Source organism: Trichosurus vulpecula, chromosome 2 (assembly GCF_011100635.1).
Source record: "Trichosurus vulpecula isolate mTriVul1 chromosome 2, mTriVul1.pri, whole genome shotgun sequence".
In the NCBI taxonomy this organism is placed as follows: domain Eukaryota; kingdom Metazoa; phylum Chordata; class Mammalia; order Diprotodontia; family Phalangeridae; genus Trichosurus; species Trichosurus vulpecula.
Genome location: NC_050574.1, coordinates 197,722,940 through 197,740,481, shown reverse-complemented (window position 1 = coordinate 197,740,481; position 17,542 = coordinate 197,722,940). Strand labels below are relative to the sequence as shown.

Below are 17,542 nucleotides of genomic sequence, written 5' to 3'. Positions count from 1 at the left end.
TTGGAACATGTGGAATTAATTTTCTCCTAGATGTGTGATCCTCAACTAAGTGTGTTTGTGAGAACTTCTGGGAAATATAGTAACTTAATGAATCTGAAAGATATGTCTTTTTTCAAATGTCTTAATTTAAAAGAAATAAAATAAATTTTCAAGGATTCATTTTAAAATGTTAAAGAAAAAATGATACATGAGGTTGTTTTTTCCCTTTTAAGATTTGTCCAGATTAGTGGGTATACGATAGCTGTGGTCAGAATAGCTAATGTATTTTTCCATTAAAAAAATCTCAATGTTCGTAACATGACCTGCTCATGCTATATTCCTCTTATGGAAGTGTTTTTCCCTAGGAGGGGGAAGTTTTTCCCTAGGAGGGGTAGGTGTGCTGGCACTTCAGGAGTGATCCATAGTGATGTGATCATCATGTGGATACTATTGAATCCAAAAAAAATTTGTTGCTGAAACCATATGCTGACTTTTTACTGCTATCAAGGAGTGTTACATTTAAAAGAGTGAAAGGAAACTCATTCCCCACATGTTGCTGAATCTCCTCCATTATGAAAACAAAAGGCTCTTACCTCATAGCCTATTGATACATCAAGTAATAAATGTGACAGTTACTGGTTCCATAGCCCTCATTCACCTCTTCCTGCAGAACTGAAACGTAACATGTTCCTTACTCGTAACAGATGGTTTAAACACTCTTTTGAAATTTCTCTGCCGAGGAATCCCTGTTGATTTCATTAAAAGTGGAAAGGTTTTATGCAGATGTAGACTTGCGGGGATTTATTGTTATAATAATTATTATGAGTGATCCCATGCTGAGTGCCATGCTTTTTTCTTGTAGGTGATGTGCCTTCAGGATTTTTTTGGTGACGATGACATTTTTATTGCATGTGGACCAGAGAAGTTCCGTTACCAGGATGATTTCTTGCTAGATGAAAGTGGTAAGAAAAGGAAAAAAAAAAAGTTCAAAACGGAGGGAAATTTGAGGCAGCTTTCCCAAATGTGCAGTGCTGGGCCAAGATTATGTCAACTCCAAAGCCTACCAAAATCAGTTTCAGATCCAAGACCAGCATGTCTTTTCCATCACTCTAATTTCTTTGATTTTTGATATAGAAAACAGATGAAAAGATTGGAAAATTTACAATGAGGTTAACATGTTTAAAAGAATAAATGATTATTGGCTAATTTATATGAACTTCACAGTAACTAAATCAATAATTATAGAAAATTATAGGAATGGTTATTACCTTCTAATTATATGATCTTTTTAATAAAATTTAAGTTTTGTGGGGTTCATGATCATTAAACTACTGAACGTATTTTCTTGGCTCAGGTTGCACTTAGCCTCAATCAAATTCTGTATCAGCAAAGCTGGTTGGTTGTTTTATTCTCTTTATTCTACTAAATATCAGAGTCTGTGTTTTGTTAGTCCTCTCTAGCTAGCATTAAAAGACAGAGATATGTCTCGCACAAAGAAAACCTGGACATTAAAACCAGCTAGCCATGGTAATTGTTGGGGAAAATGGAGGGTCATGGGGAGGGTATGCCTCAAAAGATGAATAGGGAAAATTGTGTCTGTTTTTAGTATGACTTGCCGATGATAAAATTGGTCTCAGAAACATAACTATCTAGCAGGAGAGGCCATTGGGCAGGACCAAGAAAGACCTTTCTAATGGTAGCTTTGTTTATAATTTAATTAATGGTTACCATATTCCCATCAGGAAAGAATTAAACATCCACTCATAGTTAGGTTTCCCTTTTGTTGAATGTGCTTTTGAAGTGAAATGGGTGGGTGCTTTTTTTTCTCCTTTAGGTGAACTCAAGAACAAATTTGGTGACCTATGTATGATAGCGTAGATGGAAAACGTCTGAGTGCTAACATCAGTTATGGAAGAGGTTGAGGTGAGGGTGGTGGGAGGTGGAAATGCCCAGGAATGTAGCTTGAGAAGTTCTTTATGCCTCACCAGAATTTGTGTTTACACATACACACACACACATATGTGTATATATTCATAGCTAGACATACATATACGTGCATTCATACATACACACATATTTTTTTTGCAGCCTGAGTCCACTTCTCAGAAATTTAAACCTAATATAATTGTTTCATCATGTATAAAGAAGCTAATGGTACAAGAGAAAGAGAATAAGAAACCCTGCTTCCTCCCCTCTCCCCGCCTTTTAAAAAGATAACAAAATGCCTGTGAGAACTAACAATACCCAGTTGTGTATGCGACTGGTTCATTTAAACAAGTCTCAACAAATGGTTATGGTTCCTGGGATAAATAATTTTCATCTCCACCATTATCTGTAATGAAAGTTGCCCTTTGGGGTGAAAATTTCCATAAAAAGTAAGCACAGTCTGCAGCTAGAGAAGTTTCTTTTTCCCTTAGGGATAAGACAAGGTTTCTCAGTTCACACAGTACAAAAGCACATTTAGTTAAAACATGAGTGTGAGATAACAGCTGAGGTTGGAGGAAGGCTACTGTGCCTTTCATTTTAAAGATCACTTCTGATGGACTAGAAAAAGAGAGGCCAGTTATATCCTGAAAGGTAGGTTATGTCTGTGGCTTTGTCGGAACCGAACTCAGCCTGGGGTACCATTCAGCTTCAAACCACAGCCATTTAGGTTTTGGCCATTGGCTTCTCACCCACTCTATGGTATTATATCAATTTCGGTACCTTTAGCCCACAGTTTTAGCCACTTTTCCTTATCCACACACACACACCCACGCTCATACATGTTCACACACCACCATTCTACCTGCCCTTCCAAGTACTGCCTCACAAAAAATTCTGGTCTTCCTCTGGTCTTGGTTGGTTGTCTCTGTTAATGTTTGTCAAATTCCTATTAACAAGCACAAGTGTGTCACAGCATCTTTGAAGCAGAACAGAAAGGGTTGATGAGTATACCCCCAAAAAAACTATTCTGATTTCCTCACGTTGACACTCTACCCATTAAAATGAACAGAAGAGAATAACACATAGACCCACCATGTAAAACTCAAAGCAAAACATCATTTTTATGGAAAGTCATTGCATTTTTTGCTAGCTATTTTTTTTGGGGGGGTGGCTGATGTGACAGAACAAGATAGAATCTGAACAAGATAGAATAGTCCAAGAAAAAGCTCTGTTGTTTAGGTTCTAGGTTGATATTTAGCTGGTTGGTCATTGTTCTTTGTTCTCGAAGAGGAATAAAATGACATCGCTGTGTTGGGGTCAAGGTATAGTGTGTCTGACTGGCTGATCAGACCAGTACAGGCTCAGAAGGTTCTACCACAGCTCAGGCACAAATAGTCCATATGAACATTTGGAGTGGAGATATCTCTCCACTTATGTTTCTTTTGAGCTACTGCAATTCTACTTTGGTCATAGAGCACAGCACATTCTTTGATGTGGGCATGCCGTGCAGGGTGGTCCTGTGCCAGTGATATTTAGCTACACTATACTGGGTGTCATATATAGCCCAAATATAGAAATAAGCCTTAGCTCCAGAAGTTTCTAATCTAAGGTAGGGCGACTATAGGTAGATGAACGTAAGAATGCACACACACACACACACACACACCATCTTTCTTTCCTTTATGGTTTGACTCCCTTTGAAGGACCTTTGTCAACTTTGTTGTGACTTTCCTTTTGCATTCTTTTTTTCACTCTCTATATATTACCAAGCAGCTAGAGGATGGGAAATCTTAGTTGGGGATGATGCCACATGAGGTATAAGATGTATCAATAGGAAAGAAGCCTCAGTCTAAATGAATTTGTCCTGGGACTAAGCCCCTTTTTGATAACTCTGATTATCCTCTTGATTCTCTAGCATGTTCTTACACTAAATGCATTCAAATTTGTACCTGGTTCCTTAAGTGCTGGGAACATGATTTTGCCCAGATTAGAGGCATTTGCTAAATGGTATTTGCACATTGATGCTTCATTTGCCTTGTTTCCACAGTGACTCTCTAAAAGGAGTCTCAACAGGGGGTGCAGACATCTTTAGAATTAATACTCCCACCCCTGCTCGGAACCACACTCAATTTAATGGCACCAAGATACGGCCTTTTATAATAGCAGCAGTACTTTTATTTTATCTTTCAAAATTAATCCAACTCTCAGCATGTTCAGGATTAGCAATAATATATCCCTCTAATTACTGCTATGGAAACTCATAGCAGATAGTCCTTAAGGTCCTCCCGGTGGGGAGTTTTGCCATTAGATATGTATATTTAATGTGGCTGGGCCAAAGAAGCACATTGGAAACAACAAAAAGACTTCTCCCAGCTCCTGAGTTTTTACAAAGAACTTTCTTTTCTACTTCAAAATGTAAATTATTTTAGTGGCCTCACCATCAGTCAGCAAATGTTTAACACGTACCAAATGGCTGGCATAATGCTGGGGAAAAGCAGCGGCAAGGAAACTAACGTGTTCTTTGCCCACTTGGCTAATGGTCTAATTTTGATCGATGAGAACAGACAGCGTGCCAGAAGAGAAAAGATGATGATGATGATCATGCTTGTATGTTGATGACAAAATGGCAAACTTGGGGATTGTCACCATTAGCAAGTGCCAGATTTTACCTGAGAAATGTCCACTCAGCCACTGAGGAGTTGAAAATGACATCGTAGTGATGTTTCTGTAACATAACCCCTGCTTCTCGCTGAATTGAGGCAAGTCATTTTTCCATTTGTATCCAGCTGACTCTTCATGACTCCATTTGGGGTTTTCTTCGGCAAAGGTACTCTCATTTTACAGATGAAGAACTAAGGCACACAGGGTGAAGTGACTTGCCCAGGGTTACACAGCTAGTGTCTGAGGTCAGATTTGAACTCAGGAAGACTCCTGTCTCCCCAGTTCCAGGCCTAGCATGCTATCCACAGCGCCACTTAGCTGCCCCCCTTCTCATTACTTGCCCCTAAATGAACTTGAAAGTTATTGTTTTCTCTCCCTTGATTTCCCTAAATTGCCTCCTCATTGTTCTTAGACCGCTCATGAATACAACTTTTTTTTCCTCTTTCCTTTTCCCTTGTTTCTCCCTGAGTATTGGCACTTCCTCATCAGAAAGGAGAAAAGGAATTTATATAGCTATTTTCCGGACACAAATAAAGCAGGTTAAAAATTTTTTTAGAAATATTTTTGGAACAAATAAAGGTGATTTCGCAAAGCAATAGTAAAAGCTGACCACGAGTATTCACCCCTGGATTTGTTGAAAGTGAGAGATAGTGGTTTACTTACAGACAAAACCTGTGGACAGCTAAAGCCCAAGAATGGAATCAGATTGCCTTCTATGGGTGACATCTGTTTGAATTCAACCACTAATATATTGACAACGTAGTATGGAAAAGATGGCTGAATTATGTAGATTTTTTTTTCAGTTGAACGGTTTATGATAATGATTCAGGATCAGGCCATTGCCATAAGAAACTATTATAGGTTTCCTTAAGGAAAGGAAAATTATCCTTTACTGATCAATGAAAATCATGCAGCAAAGTGGTAGGAACTGTACAATATGTCATAAGAATTTTGCATAGAATGGCAAGAATTATACACCAAGAAGCTTGCTATCCTTTATAAACTCCCATGACAGCTCCCCGTACTACAAATTTTAAAACTCCAAAATATCTGAGAATTTAGCAAATAAACTGTGCTGGAAATGTAACAGCATCACAGGCAGAATAGTTGTTAACTACCCCCCAGTCACAACACTGATCCATAAAAACTTAAGAGCAAAGTTTTAATAGGTGTCACCATAATACTCTTAATTTCCAAACAACATGGAGTAAAAAACTTTCAAGATAAAGACCCAATGGAAGAAACTTCATCTTTATTAGCCCATCTCTAGACATTCTACTGAGTAGAAAGACACATACTTTAAATGTGTGTCTTTGTGGTTTGGAGTTGCACTAAGCAACTGTTTTTCACATGGTAGCCATGTCTCTATATTCATGCAGATATAGCTTCTGGCTACATTGGGTTTTAAGTTTCTTAATTAGCAGAACATTTGCAGTCAAGGTGATTACACCTCCGTAGCCAACTCAGGATACAGCTGTGGTTAATGAAGACCCTGGGCTTTGTACCCTAGTGCAAATGTCACTAACTCTCAAATTTATAACATTTTCTTAACCTGAAAGCTTTTTACTCAAGGAACCTCTAATAGTAAGGATTTTATGAGGTAGCGAGCAGGGAGTATGGATTCTTCCCTTTCAGTACCTCTTTGGAAAGGTTTCTGGATCTTTGAATCGTACCTCTGTGATTATAGGATTCAATTTCAATTCAACTCAAAAATACATTCACTAAGGTCCTACTATACATTAGGTTTTAGGGGCTCAAGGCAAAAAAAAAGGTTCATACACTCAAGGCCCTTTCATTACATTGATTCCTAGAATACAGAAGTATATGAGGCATCATCAATCCAACTCCATTTTACAGGCCACGAAACGTAGGCTCATTCAGCTGATGACACTTCTACAGAGAATCCATGTAGAAAATACCAGAGCAAGGACTCTAACCTGAGGTCCTCTGACTGATGGCAGGCAGTATGACATAGTAGATAGGGTGCTGGGCTTAGATTTCGAAAGCCCTGGATTCAAACCTGTCACCATTACACTAAGCTGTGTGTTCATTGGCAAATTACTTAACTTTGCTAAGCCTCCATTTCTTCCCCTGTAAAATGGGAACAGCAGTGCCCATAATAATATATCAAGCTCAAATGAGAGAATTTATATAATGCACTTTGCAGCCTTTCAGGCACTTGTATCAATGTGGATGATTACTATTCTTTGTACTATATCTGGCAAGAAATTAAACCTTGGAGGGCTAAGTGGTAGAAATTGTCCAGGACAATAAGGATGGCATCTGGGACGGCAAAGAATGGAGGGCTCAAGAATTGGCTGCAAATAGCAGTATCCCCACTATCGCAGTTGTGCTGCTGAGCATGTTTATGCCATGTTCAAAGTGAGGCCAGTAATAGCATGAGGCTATCAATGGCCATTACACACCCTTAGGCAACAGAGTTTAATTTTGGACTAATCCCTCCCTCACAGATAATTTTGAGGAAGAGTTAACATTGCAGTTATAAGCTATAATGCAGATGAAACGTACATATATGGATTTTAACATGTTTCAAATGCCTTTAGGGATCATCATCATCTTTTACACTCACCAAGCATCTTAGTTGCTGAACATCTGTACAAAATATTCAAATGTCACTACTATTCCCAGGAGCCCCCATGCTAAAGAGACCGTGTAGGATAAAATGACTGCTGTGTCTGGGCGAGATCAGAGAGTTTTACATGCATTTAATTTTAATTGGAAATCATAGCTAATTTAAACTTAATTAGTGGGCCCAGCTCTTTGAATATATCACATATCAATGCCAGTGTTTCAAAAACATTTCAGTTGGTCCTGATCCATTTGTTCATTCATTCCTTCACTAAACACTTGATGAGTGCTTACTGTGTACAAGACACCATGCTAGACATTGAGGGTAATTTAGAGGTCCCTACCAAGAAGTTCACAGTTTAATGACCCAACTACCATTTACAGGAATCAGTGATGCCTTGAAATCAACAGTAGTCACCAGGTACCTCAAGGGGGCAATCCTAAATGAGAAGTGTAACTCTAAATTTAGACTATAGAAAAAATGAATACCAAAAATTCGTTGCTTCTTTTTTTTAATAATTGTCAAATTTTTTAAACATTTGATCATCTGGTGATACCCAGGCAAGAAAAGGAAATGAAAATCAGTGTCATTTCCACTGACTTTAAATTATGAAATACATTTTAATACTGGTAGCATCTTGGTGATAAGTTCACAAATGGAAAACCTTGGGGCTGGCATGCATTGCCTTTGTCTGCTTGTTGAAACTTATCCATGGTAAAATCACAGGGAGTTCTTAGAACTTTCTCAAATATAGCTATATGTTCAACCAAGCCGTAAATATAAAATTTACCAGAGCAGTGTGACATTTTTAGATTTAATCAATTCCCAGGATATGGAGCCATATACAGTATCATATCTTTGAGTTATAACCAAATTGGAACATATGGTGGTCCTTTTACCATGCAGAGTGTTTTCCATTTAAGAAAACATAACAGCATTCAGTTTGCTTTTTAAAATTTCTCTGCTATCCCCAATATGCTTCCTTTCATGATATGTAAGAATAACAACATCAGATACTGGAGAGGATAGACACTGCCAAGGATAAAGATAACAGCTAATGCAAATATAATCCTAGCAGCTGAATCTCTAGCCTCAGATTGAACATCTCCAGTGATGGCGAGCTTTCTATTTTGATACTCAACCGACTGCCCTTGTTGGACATCTCTAAATGTTAGATTTCTTCCATATATTAAGATGAAATCTATCTACCTCCTTTTAACTTCCATTCTTTGATCCTGGTCCTTTCTAGTAGACAAAAATTCCACTTGACAGTCCTTCAAAGATTTTAAAGATGGGTGATATGTTTCATCTGACTTTTCCATGGAAAAAAGCATAGTGGAAAAAAACATTGGGCTTTGGATTAAAAGATCTGAATTCAAGTCCCAGCTCACGTACTTACTATCTCAAAGCTTGGGCAAAGTCACTTAATCTCTCTGACTCCAATTTCTCCCTCAACAAAATGAGAAGGATTGGAGCAATTGGTCTCAAAAGTACCTTCAAAAGTACTTCATTATGTCCCCAAAAAAGTACTTCAAAAGTACCTAAAATTCATTATATCCCCAGGCATTCAGCTTCCAGACTTCTTATTTTCTCATTTATCCTTTTCTGAACATTGTTGTCCAATGTATGAACATCCCTCTTAAAATGAGAGAAGCATTGGAATGAATAGAGAGCTGGCCTTGGAGCCAAGAAGACCCGAGTTTAAGTCTTACCTTTGACATATAATGGGTCTATGGCCATGGGCAAGTTACTTAACTTCTTTGTACTCTATGCAACTCTCTAAGATTGTAATTTTCAAAGAAGTTACCATCTTCCTGTAGCAGGAGGAATTTCTTCATCCCACAGCTCCCTTTACTAGTTAAATCATAGGTCCAGTCCCTATATCTATCTTTTTTAAATACTGTGCTCAGAATTTAACACATTATTTTATTTTTACTCTGATCAGAGTACAGTAGAATACTCCTATCAATGTGATTTATAATTAATTGGTACTAGATTTTTTAAAAACTATTTTATTTACAGCTCATGTTGGGGTTCCAATCAAATAAAAACCTCTCATCTTTTTTTCATGAGCTACTGTGAAGGGTTTTTCCTCATGTACTTACATAGTAGGAAAAAAATCTTCAACCTATAGTATGCCATTAGGCACCTTCCTTCTGCTAACACCCATTAACCCTCACTCTTTGCTTCTTGAATTGTACCCAATGAATTCAGTGTGCTGAACTGTCATTCAGACAACTTTTCTACCTTTGCATATTTGTAAATACATTTTTTCATTTAATTCACCAATTTTTTACCTTTTTCATCTAGATACTGAATCATAGAACCTTGGAGGTGTAGTATACCTTAGAAACTATTTCAATCCAATCCAGCAAACATTTCTTAAGCACCTGCTATGTGCCAGGCACTGGGCTAAGCATTGGAGATACAATTAATAAAAAGAAAGATAGTCCTTGCCCTCAAAGAGCCTTATAGTCTTATTGGGGGAGACAGCATACAAAAGGAGGCAGGAATCAGGGAAGGAGGGTAGAACATCAGAGAGTACCAGGGCATGGATCATTTTGTTCCAGAGAGCTGAAACCAGGAAGGGGCAGCAGATGCAAAGTGAAATGACCTAGAAGCCCACTTTTTGTCCCTCTATAAAGGAAGACATCGGGAGAACTTTGGATGTCTACATTCCGGCTCTCCAATCAGAGGGGAGAGGAGGCCAAGAGAGGTGGTGGTGATAACAGAAGTGATGAGCTTATCCTGGGAGAAGCATCTTGTTCCAGAGAATTGAAAGTTTTTATTTTTCAATTTCATATATGTGTACAAGAACATGTTCAATCAATAGTAAGGTCATGAGATCATGGATCTTAGAAAAGAAATGATTCTGTGATCAGATAATAGGAACTGTATTCTGGATCTGATTCTCACTAATAAGGAGGAAATAGTGTTTAGAGGAGAAACAGTGGGAAGCCCATGGGAAGTGAATATGCCCTCCTAGAATCTGTAGAAGAAGAGAGGACATCTGGGCAGAATTTGACATTCACCCTATGAAGTAGGGGAAATCAGATTTCAGAGTTTCAAAGGAAGGAGAAGGAGGATCTCATGGACTAAATTTCTCCAAAGAAAGTAAGCACAGTAGGGATGGGATATGCTCAAGAATGTAATTCCCATGACACAAAGGGAAATATTTCCATTGAGGAGAAAAAATGAGATCTGTTTGAAGAGACCAATTGTAGATGGAGGGTTTTTTTTCAAAAATGTGCAGAAGATAAAAGTAAAGCCATTTAACAGAGGATGAAAATGAGCATGGCAACAGTTGGTAAAAATAGTATCAGAAGTGCCAAAGCTAAGAAGGAGCTGAAGCTAGCAAGGGAAGATGGAGAAAACAGTAAAGAGGTTTTTAAAAAGCCATATTGGGAGGAAACAGAGGATTAAAGAAGGACTAGGATCTTTGCTTGAGGTGGAGAGGGTGGCGATAATGGGGGAGGCAGAGCTAATTGTACTTGTTTTCTCTGACAGAGACATAACCTTTACACTGGAAAACAGGCCAATGAGGTTGATTCCCAAATTAAGTAAAGGAGATAGTAAGGGAGTGCTTAATTGTCCTTGGTGAACTCTAATCACCAGCTGTAGCTCTGAAAGACCTGCAAAAGGTCTTTCACAGAAAGGGAGATACTACAAGGAGAAAGGCAAGTGTTCTCCCAAATTTCAAAAAAAGTTTAGACAAAAGAGCCTGAAAACAAAAGTTCAGAGACCTTGATTCTGATTTCTAGGAAATTCCTAAAATAGATCACTAAAGAGATGGTTGCTTTTGTTTTTTACCTAATTTTAAACAATGGTCCTACCATACTTTACCTTCCTCAGACTTCATCTCTCTTTAAGCTATTGCAATATTTAATACTTTAAACTACTTAGAGTTAAATTAATGCATGTATTTATTAAATGCTACCTTTCACTCTGGAATATGTTGGCATAAGAGACAATGATAAATGTTAAATTTTAGAAGCATTTATATACGCCAAGTAGGAGGTTTACACTAGATCGTTCCAAGGTTCCTCCCAACTCTGAAATTCTTTGGAATTGTACAAAGAAGAGAAAAGAATTATGGCCGTCTTAAGCACTGTTTCAGAAAACCCCTCTTTATTTTTTAAAGAAAACTAATCCTCTTTGTATTAAGGCAACCTAGTATTTATCACTGATCCCTAATAATGTTTTTAATAAGCAGCCTACATTCTCTACTTAACAGATAATATGGACTACATTTTATAAAAACCTAGCTTTCTTCCCTAAAGGTTAGTTCTGCACTTATAGTTCCAGTAAGTCAGCAAGCATTTGTTAAGCTCCTACTACTTCCCAAGTATTGTGTTTGGACTTGCTGACACAGATCTATAATGAACATGACCTTTAGCCAGTAATTACTTGGGTGAATCCAACCTTGCCCGCACAGGGGGAGTCACTGAGAAAGCATTAAGCTTCTGTGGAAGCACAGACTCAGAACAGATCTGAGGGCATGCTTCAGAAACAATTGGACCCAGAATAATTCTGAAACACAAAGGAAGTTAGCCAGTTCCAAGGGAAAATGTCATGAGTGGGGACAACCAGTACAGACATGTACAGGATGCCAGCAAATGCAGGCTATTAGCAAATGGTCAGGTTGTTGGTTTGGGGTAGGAAGCAGAGTAAGGAAAAAGAGGAAGATCACTTCATTAGCTGGTACCATTCTGTCCAGAGACTAAAATCAAACAGTGGGATGCATTGGGTCATTAAATTACAACCGTGGGCAACCATTTGTTTGGCATTCCATAGATATGACCACAGTATCTGACATCTCTCCCCTTCAGTTTATTGAGGTAGTAAAAGTTTTGGGTTTTAATGGCCCTGAAGGAAACAACATTTCATTTTATATGTTTGCCAATGAACCTTAACATTAACTTAGTTGAATTTATGTTTTAATATAGTTTTATCTTTTCACACTTCATAACCTTTCAGCAGAATTATACCGACGGTGACGTTAGTGTTGTGATGACTAGCAGACATGTAAGAAAATATGGAAAGACTAGTGCTTCTTTGCTCCCCCACTCCCAGCTGAAGCATAAAATGCTAAAAGACTCGTGAAATTTCCCAAGTCTGAAAAGAATAACATAAAGACTCATTCCATACTAAAAGTGATAGATTTGTAGATAAAGGAAAGGGCTCATTTTAAAGAGGATTCTTTTGAGAGGAAGTGTCTGGACTTGTGATTCCATCATTATGGGAGAATTTCTAGTATAGAACTTCCCTCCACCAATGGAGAGCAGCAAGCCTCTAACTTATAGTCTTAAGATTGTTGCTTGAAGCATTGAGAGGTTGGTAACTTACCCATGATCACATGCGTAGCATGTGACAGAGGCAGACCCAGATTTTTATTATTCCATGGCTAGTTCTCTACAATCCAACATTGCCTTTCTATAATATATGTGCAAGTGGGTGCATATATAGGCATGTGTTTATGTATATGAATTTTCTTCCCTATGACCAAATAAAATCGCAACGATGAAATCAGTGGGTCTATCAAAATATAATATTAGTGTGTGGATTTCAACAGTATAGGGAACTCCCAGTGCGAAAACCCTCTCCACCAATGTAGATCATAGTTCACATACTTAGCATTAGTTGTCTGGGACACTGAGATATTAAGTGACTTTTCCATGCTCATACAGCTAACGTGAGTCATAATTGGGACTTAAACTCAGGTTTTCCTGAGTCTAAGACTCTTTGTACTATACCATTCTAATCTGGGCTGAATGTTAAGGTTCATATGCATGAACTGACCCCTTTGTAAATGAGCCAGTTCACTTGCAGATGGATAGGTGGGGCCTGTACAGATGCACTGAGGAATTTGATTTTATGCTTTAAAATATTTAAGCTTAAAAAAACATACCATGTTTTATTAAGTTTAAAATAATGAACCTAACCAAATGAGCACTTAAAAGTTAAAAGAACTGAAGTGAAATTGATAGTACTTTGGCTGAAGATTTTTAATTAACATTTATTTTTATAATTTCCTAAAAATGTGCTTTTAAATTAATATCACTAATTTCACAATCACACAAATTTCAGAATTAGATGAGTACTTAGTGACCATTTAGTCCAACCCATGTCAGAATAAGAATGCCACAGAATCCCTGAACAAATGATCACATGGCCTTGAAGATCAGTCAGGGCAAACCTACATCCTCCTGAGGCAATCCATTCTACTCTGAGATAGCTCTGTTAGCAAGGTTTTCCTAACAAATCCAAAATTTGCCTCTTTGTAGTTTCCACCAAATGCTCTTAGTCCTTCCCCATGGGGCCAGACAGAAGAAGTCTAATATGTATTCCATGAGAGTTTTCTGCAGGTACTTGGAGACAGCTGTCAAGTCCCCCAGGTCTTTTCTTCTCCAGTCAAAACATCTCGTTTGTTAAATCAGTGGACTTCAGACTTTTGCCATTCTGGTCACCCTTCTCTGAAATGTTCTTCCGGTTATTATTGTCTTTCATAAACTATGGTGCAAAGAACCAGATGTGTTATTTGAAAAGTGGTCTTACCATAGAGAGTACAGTCAGACTCTCACCTCCTTCTTCCTTTCTTCCTTCCTTGAGAGAATGCCTCTCTCAGTGCAGCTCAAGATCACATTAGCTTTTTTGACAGCCATATCATGCTAGGTCCCATACTTATGAAGCTGATTTTCTGAACCCAATTTTAAGGCTCTCAGTTCCTTTTCATTCTAAAACTGTGATCCCGCTATCTGAAATTTCATCTTATCAGATCCAGCCCAAAGTTTTAGCTTGTCGAGAACTTTTTGGATTCTGATTCTGTTATCCAGATCATTAGCCATCCATCCCTTCCAGCTTTGTGTCATCTGCAAATTTAATAAGGAAGCCATAATTCATCCATGCTTTTATCTGAGTCATTAATAAAAATGTTAAATGGAATAGAGCCACGCACAGATCCATGGGACATTCCACTGGAGACAGCCTTCCAAGCTGGTATTTTATCACTAATGATACTCCTTGAATCTGGCTGGTCCATCAGTTCCAAATTCATCAAGTAATTCTACCTTCCAACCCACATTTTCTCCATCATTTCCAGAATAGCATGAGACACATTATAAAATGCTTTGCTAAAATCTAGGTAAACTGTGAGTATAGCATTCCTCTGATCTATCTCTTTTATAAGTGTAAGAAAAAGAAATAAGGTTTGTCTGGCATGACTTGTTCTTAATGGAACCATGTTGGCTTTTTGTGATCACAGCTCCTTTTTCTTAGCTCTTCATGAACTCTTTTTGTTAATTTATTATAGCAATGTTAATATATTTAGAAAGTCAATCTCATTGGTCCATTCTGTTACTTTTTTAAAAAATCTGGACAAGATTTGCTCTTTTCCACTCCTGTGCTGTCTCCCAAACATCATTCCCTCCCTCTCTCTCCCTCCTTTCTCTCTCTCTCTCTCTCTCTCTCTCTCTCTCTCTCTCTCTCTCTCTCTCTCTCTCTCCACATATATGTACATATACATATATATATGTACGTATACTTAGAGAGAGAAAGAGAAGTATTCCTTGCACAAACACTCAATCTCCAAACTCTGTGCCTTTTTATCAGCTGTCCACCATGCCTGAAATACTCTCCTTCTTTACTTCTACCAACTGGCTTTTCCTAGCTTCCTTCAAGATTCAGCTCAAATTTCACCTTCACGGAAGGCCTTTGCTAGTCCCTTCTTCTGTTAGAAATTTCCCTCTAAGATTAGATATCCTATGGAGATAGTTCTTTGGACAGTGTCTCTCTTATTAAAATGTGAGGTACTTAAGGGCAGAAACTATGTTTTTGCCTTTCGTTGTATCTCCTGTGCTTCATGTGCACTTATCGCATAGTACGCATGCATGTGATAAATACTTGTTGACTGATGGACCGACTCCCATTTCTGGTGATCTTTCAGAGATCACTGACTGTGGCTCAGCAGTTATGTTTTGTTATTTCTTTCATTATATGGATAATCTAAAGCATCCACTCTTGGATGTTCTACTCCTCATTCTGTCATTTCTCATGTTTGATTTATAGCCAAAAAGTAGGGCTGATTTACGGTAGTTATTATTTTCATGTTTCCCTGGTATGTTGGACCTGTGTGAGCATTTATACCTCAGAAATCAGCAGATCCTGTAAATCGGGGCTTGATTTACTGGTTTTTTTAATTGTCTAGAATGTAATGAGGAAAATGTTAATACAGAATAAACTTAAAAGTGTATCGTGTGTGCATGTGTGTGTGCGTGTGCGTGCATGTGCATGTGTGTGCGTAAATTCTGGGAGGGGAGGAGAACAGATTGACAAACGTTTACCAACACAGCCCTGTCCTGAGTCTAACACCTCACAAAGACGAGCTAGTACATTAGCAGAGCAGCAATGAAGCCAGGGGAGAAGCCTAATCTGCCTGCCTTTTTCCTAGTTCTCCTACCTCCACATGGTTATTATAAGGCTTTCAGGAAAAATAAATTAGACTGTTCAGTTGTTTTTCAGTCTTGTCTGACTCTTTGTGGCCCCATTTGGGGTTCTCTTGGCAAAGATACTGGAATGGTTTGCCATGTCCTTCTCTGGTTCATTTTGCAGATGAAGAAACTGAGGCAAACAAGGTTAAGTGACTTGTCCAGGGTCACACAACTATTCGGTTTCTTAGGCCAAATTTGAATTCAGGAAGATCAGACTTCCTGCTTCTCAGCCTGGAACTCTATCCACTGTGTTATCTAGGTGCCCCAATAGATTAGATTAGAAGAGATTACTCCTCTCTGGGATGGGCAGTTGGAATATATGAACCTTGGCTGTCATAATAGTATTAATACTGGTGACAGTGACGGTGATGGTTTAAAATAAATCCTCTATAGGGTTCTAGTTCTGAATCAGCAAACAGCTGTTGGCCAACATAGACCAGAGGTTTCCTAGACTGTCCAGTTTGGCTACAGAGCTGCTCTGTGGCTGCCCAGTAGGCAGTGCTGTGAAGGAAGACACTTTACTACCTTTTTAAAAAGGAGATCATTTGGATACTTATTTGCTGAACGTAAATGCTGTGCATTTAGCAGAAAAATTTAAAAATAAAACAATTATTTCTTCCCTCCCCACCCCCCCCCAAAAAACAATCTCGTAGACTTGTTGAAGGTAATAGAGAATGATGAACAATAAAAAAGGAAGTGGTGTTAGAATAAATTATGGAATTAAAAAAAATCTACTTCTTGGCAAAAGTTGGAAGTCTGCCTCTTCTATAAAGCCTTTCTGGACTGCTCAGCTCAGGCCGACTTCTGCTTTCTCTAAAAGCCTTTAACACTTTCCTTCTGTTTTGTGTTGTCCTTTGTCTCTTAGGTGTTAGTCTCTGGACTCAAGTATCAGCTTGAGGGTAGATGGATTAAATAATAATAGACTGTATACAGTGCCTGGCAAAAAGGTTTCATAGGGATTACACTTCAGTACTAATAGAAACTCAGATTTATGTAGGACTTTAAGGTTTACAAAGTGCTTTCCTTCCCAAAACCCTATGGAGTAAACAGTGAAGGTAAGTATTACTCAGAGATGTTTGCTAGTCCAGGGTTACACAGTTAGTTACATCAGAGCCAGGACCCTTCCTGCTCAAAGATTTGTGTTCTTAGCATCCTGCTACACTGACCTTCTAATAAATAAATACTTGTTAATTGACTGAGACCAGGAGATCTGGAGGTGAGAGAATAGAACTATAAGATAGAAAAAGAGAAGGAAATTTCCCAGTTTCTTAGATGACTACCTTATTTCCAAGACTACTCCAAATTGCTTAACAGGTAGTCATATTTTTTTAAGCAGAAATTATAAATTGAATTGACTTTAGCAGATGGTTAAGCTCTTTTTGGGGGGAAGAGGGTGTGGTGAGGGAACTGAACATGGGGTTTCACTGATATAGGGAATGCCCAATGAGGAAATTCCCTGTACCAGTACAGATCGGCACATCCTCTTAGTTACCTGGGGTGCTGTGAGGCAGCTAAGTGGCACAGTGGATAGAGCTTTGGACCTAGAATCAAGAAGACATGAGTTCAAATCAAGCCTCAAACACTGGTTTTGTCACCTGTCTGTTTCAAAGTCCTCTTCTGTAAAATGAATATAATAATAGCACCTATCTTCCAGGGTTCTTGTGAGGATAACTTGAGATAATATTTGTAAAATGTTTCACAAACCTTAACAGCCTTTACAAATGGTGTTAGTATTCAGCAACATGCCCAGGGTCACATAGCCAGTATGTGTTAAATTAAGACTTGAACCTAGGTCTTCCTGCAGGACCAGCTCTCAGTCTTCTACACCATGTTAATTCTGCTAAATAAATCTTGACTTAACACAGGGGAAAACTTTCTGACAATAAGAATTATCAAGAAG

At 38.2% G+C, this 17,542-nt stretch overlaps 1 protein-coding gene across 3 annotated transcripts in view; it reads left to right on the top strand.

Moving 5' to 3' along the window:
• The window catches only part of DCLK1 (doublecortin like kinase 1), a 431,729-nt gene that overhangs the window by 227,779 nt on the left and 186,408 nt on the right, over positions 1-17,542 (top strand). For all 3 annotated transcript variants that reach the window (XM_036743476.1, XM_036743477.1, XM_036743479.1), the window contains exon 4: positions 842-941. In XM_036743476.1, coding sequence (XP_036599371.1) covers positions 842-941 — 100 coding nt within the window. The remainder of the gene's footprint in view (positions 1-841; positions 942-17,542) is intronic.